This window comes from Protobothrops mucrosquamatus, unplaced genomic scaffold (genome assembly GCF_001527695.2).
Source record: "Protobothrops mucrosquamatus isolate PMUCROS unplaced genomic scaffold, P.Mucros_1.0 scaffold7381, whole genome shotgun sequence".
NCBI classification, from domain to species: domain Eukaryota; kingdom Metazoa; phylum Chordata; class Lepidosauria; order Squamata; family Viperidae; genus Protobothrops; species Protobothrops mucrosquamatus.
The window spans coordinates 10064-20516 of record NW_015393182.1 but is presented as its reverse complement, the minus strand read 5'-3'; the positions used below and the strand labels follow the sequence as shown (position 1 = coordinate 20516).

Genomic DNA, 10453 nt, shown 5'->3' with positions numbered 1-10453 from the left:
ATGACTGGTGGACTTCAACTCCCAGAATTCCTGAGCCAGCATGGGGGAACTACGGGCCCCCTCATGACTCATGGACTTCAACTCCCAGAATTCCTGAGCCAGCATGGGGGAAACTATGGCCCCCTCATGACTCATGGACTTCAACTCCCAGAATTCCTGAGCCAGCATGGGGGAACTATGGCCCCCTCATGACTCGTGGACTTCAACTCCCAGAATTCCCGAGCCAGCATGGGGAAACTATGGCTCCCTCATGACTGGTGGACTTCAACTCCCAGAATTCCTGAGCCAGCATGGGGGAACTACGCCCCCCTCATGATTGGTGGACTTCAACTCCCAGAATTCCTGAGCCAGCATGGCTCAGCTTGGAAACCTCTCCCTTTCCCCTCAGCATGGCTGGCTCAGGAATTCTGGGAGTTGAAGTCCACGAGTCATAAAAGAGCCAAGGTTCCCTACCCCTGTCCTACACACAGAATCTTGCCAGAATGTAGTCCTGCCACCACAACCGAGTCCACAATTTCTGTTGCTAAGTGAGGTTTTGCGGCGTCCCCAGGGCAGGGGTGTGTGTCACGTGATCCCCTTTTGCGACCTTCTGACAAGCAGAGTCAGTGGGGGGAAGCCAGGTAGGCAACCTTGGCTCTTTTATGACTCGTGGACTTCAACTCCCAGAATTCCTGAACCAACCATGGTAGCCCAGGAATTCTGGGAGTTGAAGTCCACAAGCCATGAAGGGGCCATAGTTCCCCCATGATGGCTGAGGAATTCTGGGAGTTGAAGTCCACGAATCATAAAAGAGCCAAGGTTGCCTCCCCCCTGGGTTAGAATCAGAATAACCGAGTTGGAAGGGGCCTTGTAGGTCATCTAGTCCACACACACCCTACCCAAGCAGGAGACCCTACACCGGGGGTTTGAGACCCCCGGATTGAAGACTTTCTTGTATCACAATGGAGCATTTAATGAATTGATTTCTCTCCGGTTCGCAGGTCGGAAATTTGACTTACGGGTCTACGTTTTGGTGACGTCGGTGAGTCCCCCCTTCCTTCCTCTTCCCAGCCCAGTGGGAAGGCTTTTCAACCAAACCCAAGGGAGAGGAATTCTGGGAACACAGGTAGTCCTCGGCTTACGGCCAGAATCGAGCCCAAATTTTCTGCTGTTAAGCGAGACCTTTGCAAAGCGGCTTTTGCCCCATTTCTCGCCATAGTTCGGTGAATGCCTGCAGTCGTTAAGTGAATCCGGCTTCCCCCCGTTGACTTTGCTTCTTGGAAGGTCGCCAGAGGGCATCACGTGACCTCGGGACCCAGCGACTGTCGTTAAGCGCGAACTAGTTGCCAAGCCTCTGAATTTTGATCACACGACCGTAGTTACTACAAAGGTTGTAACTATAAAAAAACGATCCGGTCACTTTCCTCGCTGCCGTTGTAATTTTGAATGGTCACCAAATGAACCGTTGTAAATTGAGGACTGCCTGTACAGTCGACATGCAACCGTTGATGGAGAATACCCGTTATGGACATAATTGTGTGATTTTCTTTATGGCCGTCGTTAAGCAAAGACGACAGCCCGTCATAAAGTGAACTCCGTGGTTCTGATGGCCGCCCCCACCCACCCTTGGGGGGGGGTCATGTGACTGAGTTTTGGGTGCTTAGCAACCAGGCTGCTGTTTCCAGGGTATTGCATCATGTTAGCGGTGTGTGACATTTTTGCCCAAAATGGATGTTTACGTCTAGTTTTCATTTAAAATGCCTCACAGCAAGCGATGGCTTCGCTTAATGACTGCAGTCTTCGTTTAATGACTATGGTGCTTGCTTTATGACCGTCACATTCAATTAGTGGTTTGCTGCTGGTCTCATGACCCGCTTTAAAACCATCATGACTTATGACCTTAAGAGGCTCCATTACTGTTGTAAGTTGAGGACTACCTTCATGCTGGCCAGGGAATTCTGGGAGTTGAAGTCCATTCATCCTCAAGCATGCTGGCTGGGGAATTCTGGGAGTTGAAGTCCATTCATCTTAAAGCATGCTGGCTGGGGAATTCTGGGAGTTGAAGTCCATTCATCCTGACGCATGCTGGCTGGGGAATTCTGGGAGTTGGTCCATTTATCCTCAAGCATGCTGGCTGGGGAATTCTGGGAGTTGAAGTCCTTCATCCTGCTGGCTGGGGAATTCTGGGAGTTGAAGTCCATTCATCCTCAAGCATGCTGGCTGGGGCATTCTGGGAGTTGAAGTCCACCTATCTTAAAGTTCTGGGACGATCCTGCCTCTGATCCCCAACTTCTCTTTCCGCAGTATCTCCCTCTCAAAGCGTGGCTGTACCGAGACGGTTTTGCTCGCTTCTCCAACACGCGCTTCACCCTGAACACCCTGGACGATCAGTGTATCCTGAGGCCCGCTTCCAGAGAGACCGGGGGGGTACTGGGGAGGGGGAGGCAGGGACGATACATCTTCAGTGGCGTTTAGGGCAGGGGTCCCCAACCTTTAGGGCACCAGGGACCGGTTCCGTGGAGAGGTTTTTCCGTGGACCAGAGGGTGCGTGGTTTTGTGTGCTGCCTGCATCCCACGGATGGGGCTTTGTTTGTTTGTGCAGACCGCTTGCTGGCATGCCGCGGCCCGGTATCGGTCCACAGCCCGGGGGTTGGGGACCCCTGGTTTAGGGGATGTCGGCATCAAGGGCTTCAGGGCTGGGTGTGTGTCTAATGAGGGTCTTGTGATGGGTCTGGCAATTCCATCAACAGACACACTGACCTATGAACCCCTCAGAATCCAAATCAACCGCACCCTCAACCATCCCGCGCAATCCCCCATCTCTCATCAGTTCACCTCCCAAGGAATTTGAGCTGATGTAACCTCCTCATCCCAAGAGCCATCGCAAGCCTCCCACTGATGACTCACACCTGACCCATCACAAGACCCTCAACACACCCACACCCGAAGCCCTTATCAACAGAAGAACGACACCCCCTCAACTCCACTGGAGACGTTACCTAGCCTGGTAACGAAACGCTTTGGAAGCCAGCCCACACGCTCGGAGAACGAACTCTTCACCCTCATTAAAAGAGTTGCACAACTCCTTGAGGTGGTGTGTAACTGGATGTCTCCTCTAGTCCCGTGTGAACGCAAAGAGACCCTTTGTGGGGAGATCCACAGGGATGCTGAAGGAGGCAGCAGAGAAGTCAACGACGGTGAAGCTGGTCGCTCTTGCGGGAATCACGTTTTCCGTGCCATTGTAACTCTGAGCGATTGAAAGTCGAGGAGTACTTGTGCGGTTTTCCGTCCATTCGCACGATCCTTAGCTCCAACCCTGATGCCAGATATTCACCTGACCAATGTAGCTNGGACTTCAACTCCCAGAGTGCCCCAGCCAGACAGCAAGGCGATAACCGACTGGCTTAGCGAGGGAAGTTCTGATCCCGATTGGCGTCGTAAGCCGAGGACTATTTGTACTTTGGCTCAACGTGGGTGAGGGAGGGGTGCCTGCTGCTCTCTGATCTTCATTGCTTTTATTTGCAGATGTTTCGTGACCCAGCTAGTGAATGTCATCAGGGCTAGAAGGGAGGGCAGTTTCAAGCCCTGATGATGTCCCCTAGTTGGGTCATGAAATGTCTGCGAGAAAACAATCAAGCTCAGAGAGCACCAGGGATCCCACAGTTCTCCTCCTCTCCCTTCTAGCATTGATGATGTTTGCTAGTTGGGTCATAAAATGTCTGCAAGAAAACAACCAAGTGTAGACACCTCCAAGGACCCCACAGTCCTCCTCCTCCTCCATCTCCCTTCTACCACTGATGATGTTCCCTACTTGGGTCATGAAACGTTTACGAGAAAACATCTAAGCTCAGAGACATCCAAGGACCCCAGAGTCCTTCCTTCTCCTCCTCCTCCTCTTCCCCACAAACCCACTCCCTTCTAGCACTGATGATGTTCCCTAGTTGGGTCATGAAACGTCTGCAAGAAGACAACCAAGCTCAGAGAGCACCAGGGACCCCACAATTGTCGTCATCCTCCTCCTCCTTCCTTCTAGCACTGATGATGCTCCATAGTTGGGTCACGAAACATCAGCCAAAAGAGGACCCCACAATTCCAAACAATTGGACTAGATCCATCTCCAGCTTCCCGTCCAAGCTTAGCATGCGACAAATGCTCTTCTGCCTCTGACCTTCTTTGCGCTGTCCCACACAGGTGGCTGTTAGAGGTCAATGCCTCGCCTTCTCTGACCGCTAGCAGCCTGGAAGACCATGACCTCAAGACACGCCTCTTGGAAGACACACTGAACATCGTGGACATGGAAGCCCGGTGAGTAGAGCACGGAGACAGCGGGGGAGGCGTTTCCACCCAGTTTTTCCACCCCTGACATCAGGAGACACCAAGAAAGCTTTCAAAAGATGTGACCAACTTCATGGCTGCCCTGTTGTTTCTTGCATTAAACCAAGATCTGACCAGACATGGTCAGTCAGGCTGGCCATCTTCAACCTGGTCCTTTCCAAATAGGCAGAGGGGGCCAGGTTGTTCACCAACCTGGAATCAAGGAGAAACTTCCTGACAATGAGGACAATCAACCAGTGGAACAGCTTGCCACCAGAAATCGTGGGCATTTTTATTTAGTTGATAACAATAAAGATTGTACTACTGTATACCATTCCAGACAAATGGTTGCCCAATCTCTTCTTGAAGACCTCTAGTGATGGAGCAGCCACAACTTCTGAAGGCAAGTCGTTCCACTGGTTAGTTGTCCCCACTGTTAGGAAGTCTCTCCTTGGTTCCAGGTTGTTTCTCTCCTTGATCAGTTTCCATCCGTTGCTTCTTGTCCTGCCTTCAGGCCCTTCGGAGAATAGCTTGACTCCCTCTTCTTTGGGGCAGCCCCTGAGATATTGGAACTCTGCTATCCGGTCAGCCATACTCCTTTTTTTCATTAGACTACACATACTCAATTCCAGCGACCGTTCTTCGTATGTTTCAGCCTCCAGTCCCCTGATCATCTTTGTGACTCTTCTCTGCACTCTTTCTAGAGTCTCAACATCTTTTTATATCATTCTATATTCTATTCTAAACATGGAAGATGGATCGCTACACAGACTCCCGTACTCCAGAATGAAAGGCAGACTAACAGAGTTGGAAGGGACCTTGGAGGTCTTCTAGTCCAACCCCGAGAACCTTATACCAGGGGTCCCCAACCCTGTACCAGGCCGCGGCATGCCAGCAACCGGTCCGCACAAACAAGCAAAGCCCCATCCGCAGGATGCAGGCAGCACACAAAACCACACACCCTTCGGTGCATGGAAAAACCTCTCTCCACGGAACCGGTCCCTGGTGCTCAAAAGTTTGGGGACTTCTGCCCTATATTATTTCAGACAAATGGCTGTACAATCTCTTCTTAAAAACTTCCAGTGTTGGAGCACTCACAACCTCTGGTGGCAGGTAGTTCCACTGGTTGATTGTTCTCACGGTCAGGAAGTTTCTCCTTAGTTCCAGGTTGCTTCTCTCCTTGATGAGTTTCCATCCGTTGCTTCTTGTCCTGCCTTCAGGTGCTTTGGAGAATAAGTTGACCCCCTTTTTCTTTGTGGCAGCCCCTCAAATACTGGAACGCTGCTATCGTGTCTGTCCCCCCCCCCAGGTCCCTCTTTCTTTCATTCTTTGTCCTTACAGTTTGACAGGGAAGGAAAAGCGAGTCGGAGGCTTTGATCTGATGTGGAACGATGGGCCGGTTAGCAGGGAAGACGCCAATCTGGATACGCCAATGAACGGCTTTGTGGCAAACACACACCTAGGTATGGCCCCGGAGGGCTGTGGGGAGGGTTGATGAGGTGGGAGGCTTATGCTTTGGACCAGTCAATGGGGCAAGCTGGATTCACTTAAGAACCGTGTCGCTAACTTATCAACTGTGGCGATCCGCTTAACAAACGGAGGCAAGAGAGGTCGTAAAACGGGGCAAAATCCTCTCGGCCAGTGTCTCGTGCTTTTTGGCAGAAATGTCGGGCTCACCTGGTGGCCGTTAAGTCGAGGACCACCTGTAGCTGAAGCCAGATTTACTTAACTTAACTTGCTTCGCTTAACAACGGCAGCGGTTTGGTTAACGACCAAGGTTTTTTTTTTAAAAAAAAAGAACAAAAAATGGTCGCAAAATCGGGCACAGCTGCCTCGCTTAGCAACGCAAATTCCGATCCTGATCGCGGTCGTTAAGTCAAGGACTGCCTGTACCCTTTTTACAATCTGACCTCTCTCCCTCCCCCCCTCGGCTGCAGGTTACAGCAACGACAGAAAGAAACAGCTGAAGCAACTTTTCAAGGCGTTTCAGGCGCAGCTGAAAAATTAAGGCTCAGCCAGAAAGTGGCTAGATTTAAAAAAAGAAAAAAAGGACCTGAAGTCGGAGATGGGATGAGAGGGTGGGGGAGTTCCCTGCTTTATAGAGCTAAACCAGGAACCGATTCCAGGGTTTTCCTGCCTTCGCCCATGTCAGCTGGGCGTCCCTTTTGCTTTGGAAGGGGGTCCCGTCTTTCGAGCTTGAAGGAGTTTTGACGGGCAGGCTGACCACGGGCGCCAAATGGACGAACGGCAAGCTGTCCCCACTGCGGAGATGCCTTCCGGAGGCAGGCTGGCTGCAAAACGTGGGGAAAAGTGTGTAAAATGTTTTGAGCTGTTGAGTGGCAGAGTTGCCACCCTGTTGTTGGACCAAAGCCGGGCAGAAAGAGGCATCTTAGCCAGAGCCACTTCTGCCACCCTGGTTCCGATTCAAACCTTCTGGAATGAGCGTGAATCATAAAGAACACCTTTGTACTCCAAAACGTTTAAAAAAAACCTTCTTTTTTGATCTTACTAGCAAATAGTATCTAGGATACGAGGCGGGGTGTGTCCTTGGTGCTCTCAGAGCGGGGTTGCTTTCTTGAAGATGTTTCATTACCAAGCTAGGTAACGTCATCGGTGCTAGGAGGGAGGGTGGGTTGGGGTGGTGGAGGAGGATTATGGGGTCTTTGGTCCTCTGAGCTTGGGTGTTTTCTGGCGGACCTTTCATGATCCAACTAGGTAACACCATCAGTGCTAGAAGGGAATGGGATTTGTGGAGAGGAGGAGGAAGAGGAGGAGAAGGAAGAGGAAGGGGAGGAGGAGGAAGAGGAGGATGATTGAGGTGTCCTTGGTGCTCTCTAAGTTTGGTTGTTTCCTTGCAGACGTTTTGAGACCCAACTAGGTAACACCATCAGTGCTAGAAGGGAATGGGTTTGTGAGGAGGAGGACGAGAGGGAGGAAGAGAAGGATTGAGATGTCCTTGGTGCTCTCTAAGCTTGGTGGTTTCCTTGCAGACGTTTTGTCACCCAACTAGGTAACACCATCAGTGCTAGAAGGGAATGGGGTTTGTGGAGAGGAGGAGGGGGAGGAAAAGGAAGAGGAGGGGGAGGAGAAGGAGATGGAGGAGGAAGAGGAGAAGGACTGAGGTGTCCTTGGTGCTCTCTAAGCTTGGTTGTTTCTTTGCAGACATTTTGAGACCCAACTACTGTAGGTAACACCATCAGTGCTAGAAGGGAACGCGGTTTGTGGAGAGGAGGAGGAGGAGGAGGAGGAGGAGGAGGAGGAGGAGAAGGGAGGGGGAGAGGGAGGAAGAAGGGGAAGAGGAGGAGAAGGATTGAGGTGTCCTTGGTGCTTTCTAAGCTTGGTTGTTTCTTTGCAGACGTTTTGAGACCCAACTAGGTAACACCATCAGTGCTAGAAGGGAACACAGTTTGTGGAGAGGAGGAGGAGGAGAAGGAAGAGGAGGAGGGGGAGAGGGAGGAAGAAGGGGAAGAGGAGGAGAAGGATTGAGGTGTCCTTGGTGCTCTCTAAGCTGGGTTGTTTCCTTGCAGATGTTTTGTGACCCACCTAGGTAACATCATCAGTGCTAGGAGGGATTCGATGCAGCAACTACATTAAAGAACAGCACAATCGAAGAATTACCCAGACGAAGAAGACAATCCCGCCAACATGACAGGGCAAAGTACAATGTGTAAAGAGAGAGCATCTCCCCAGGGATGAAATGGGGGAGAGGCGGTCCCTTCATCTCCAAAGAGTTTTAATTCAGACAATGGTTGTGGGTACACAAACACAACCACACGACCAAAACGAAGCAGAGGTGATTTTCCACCCTTCTCCCAACGGATGTGGGAGCCTCACTCAATTGATCGTCACCCGGGCCCGGTGCACGGAAACCAGATCAATGTGAAGTCCTCCAGCCTCACTGTCAATCATTTGCATTCGATATCCAACCTCAAAAGGGCAAAATTCTGACCTCGAGGAACTCCCTCCTCAAATGTCTGTCACCTGTCCGTACAGTGTCAACGACGTCTGGGCCACATCTGGAGGCAGCTCGCTAGTTTTAAGAGAGGGGCATAAAAGACGCCCGTGAAAGGCTCAACCGCTCGGCAAATACCCGGTTTTCTCCGCCAGGAGCGCGGGAAGCAGCTCTCCGGCGCGGGTTGCCCACGCCAAAATCCACACGGGGGGGGAGGACGGCTTCAGTTGTCCACCACTTTCTTCATGAACCACATTTCTTCGGCGGTCAAGGGTTTCAGGTTGTAGCCTTTCAGTTCTGGTTTACCTTCAGGAAGACGAAGGGAGACGTTAAACCCATGAGGAGCCAGTAGGGCTCACTGGCTAAGGCGCCGGGCGAGAAACTGGGAGGCCGGGAGTTCTAGTCCGGCCTTAGGCGTGAAAGCTGGGTGGGTGACTTTGGGCTCATAGTTGTAGTCCCGCCTTAGCCACGAAAGCAGGCGGAGCGACTCTGGGCCAATCACCGGGAGATGGTGAGTTCTAGTTCTTCCTTAGCCACGAAAGCGGGCTGGGTTGATGAGCAGGAGACGGTGACTTCTAGTCCCACCTTAGGCATGAAAACCAACGGATTGACTTTTGGCCAGTCACCAGGTGACTGAGAGTTCTAGTCCTGCCTTAGGCATTAAAGCCGGCTGGGTGACTTTGGGCCAATCACCAGGAGACAGTGAGTTCTAGTCCCGCCTTAGGCACGAAAGCTGGTTGGGTGACTTTGAGCCAATCAACAGTAAACTGTGAGTTCTAGTCCCGCCTTGGGTGACTTTGCGTGAATCACCAGGAGACGGTGAGTTCTAGTCCTGCCTTAGGCATTAAAGCCGGCTGGGTGACTTTGGGCCAATCACCATGAGACGGTGAATTCTAGTCCCGCCTTAGGCACGAAAGACAGCTGAGTGACTTTGGGCCAATCAACAGGAAACGGTGAGTTCTAGTCCCGCCTTAGGCATGAAAGCCAGCTGGGTGACTTTGGGCCAATCCCCAGGAGACAGTGAGTTCTAGTCCCGCCTTAGGCACGAAAGCTGGCTGGCTGACTTTGCGACACTTCCTCTCCCTCCGCCCAGCCCACCTCACAGGGTTGTTAGGAAAATAGGAGCAGGAAGGAATGTTAGGTATATATAAAAATAATAAGAGGCACGGTATATAAATGCTAAATAATTAAAATGAAATAAAACTAAATTTAAAAAAGAATCTTATGCTCCCTCCTAATCTACCACATCGCCCCTGGGATCGAGAAGGAGGGAATAGCCCAAACAGGGTATCCCTGTGAAGGGGGGGAGGGGGAGGCGGTGGACAGACCAACGCTGGGTTTCCCAGCTCCTAGTCCAGCCCAGCCCCTTCCCCATTGCTCCCCACGGCTCTCTGTCACGACCTTGCAGCCTTAAGATGGGAGGGAAGGAAATCTTAATTGTGCCACTCAGAGCTCTGAGTTCAGAATACAACAGTCCCGAGGAAGATAAGGCGCCATTCCCACAATGAGTCAAATTGAGAAGGAAAAAAAAACCAACCTTGGCGTCCTCAGCTTTCCCTTGGAATCAGGTTAGGGAGCCAGGTGGGCACCTACCTTGGGCCTCCATGAGGTGGCTGACTTTCCCTTTGAGTTCCTCCTGCAATTTGGCAATTTCTTCCTCCAACAGCTCTTGATCTGCGGAAAGACGAGGGGAAGAATGGTCCACGGGTGAGTTTTAAAAACAATAGATTAGAATAGAATAAACAGAATAGAATAGAATAAACAGAATAGAATAAAATTACAGAATAGAATAGAATAAATAAAATAGAATTACGGAATAGAATAGAATAGAATAGAATAGAATAGAATAGAATAAACAGAATAGAATAAAATTACAGGATAGAATAGAATAAATAAAATAGAATTACAGATAGAATAGAATAGAATAGAATAAATAGAATAGAATAGAATAAACAGAATAGAATAAAATTACAGAATATAATAGAATAGAATAAATAAAATAGAATTACAGAATAGAATAGAATAGAATAGAATAGAATAGAATAGAATAGAATAGAATAGAATAGAATAGAATAGACTCTTCTCTGCACTTTTTCCAGTGCAACTACAGGAGACAAGATATTCCACTGATTAATTATTCTGTCAGGAAGTTTCTCCTTGATTCCAGGTTGCTTCTCTCCTTGATCGGTTTCCATCCGTTGCTTCTTG

General features: G+C 50.3%; 2 protein-coding genes across 2 annotated transcripts in view; one reads left to right on the top strand and one right to left on the bottom strand.

The window, feature by feature from the left end:
* LOC107300545 (probable tubulin polyglutamylase TTLL9) overlaps positions 1 to 6310 on the top strand; it is a gene marked incomplete at its 5' end in the record, with an annotated part of 10152 nt that extends 3842 nt beyond the window's left edge. The window contains 6 exons of the mRNA XM_015829861.1: positions 981 to 1021; positions 2284 to 2371; positions 3306 to 3453; positions 4171 to 4284; positions 5635 to 5756; positions 6231 to 6310. Coding sequence (XP_015685347.1) covers positions 981 to 1021; positions 2284 to 2371; positions 3306 to 3453; positions 4171 to 4284; positions 5635 to 5756; positions 6231 to 6301 — 584 coding nt within the window. The remainder of the gene's footprint in view (positions 1 to 980; positions 1022 to 2283; positions 2372 to 3305; positions 3454 to 4170; positions 4285 to 5634; positions 5757 to 6230) is intronic.
* A 1642-nt stretch (positions 6311 to 7952) lies between these two features.
* LOC107300546 (p53 and DNA damage-regulated protein 1-like) overlaps positions 7953 to 10453 on the bottom strand; it is an 11269-nt gene continuing 8768 nt past the window's right edge. The window contains exons 4-5 of the mRNA XM_015829862.1: positions 9839 to 9919; positions 7953 to 8551 (exon numbers count right to left, since the gene is read on the bottom strand). Of these exons, the coding sequence (XP_015685348.1) occupies positions 8469 to 8551; positions 9839 to 9919 (164 nt within the window). The 3' untranslated portion in view covers positions 7953 to 8468. The remainder of the gene's footprint in view (positions 8552 to 9838; positions 9920 to 10453) is intronic.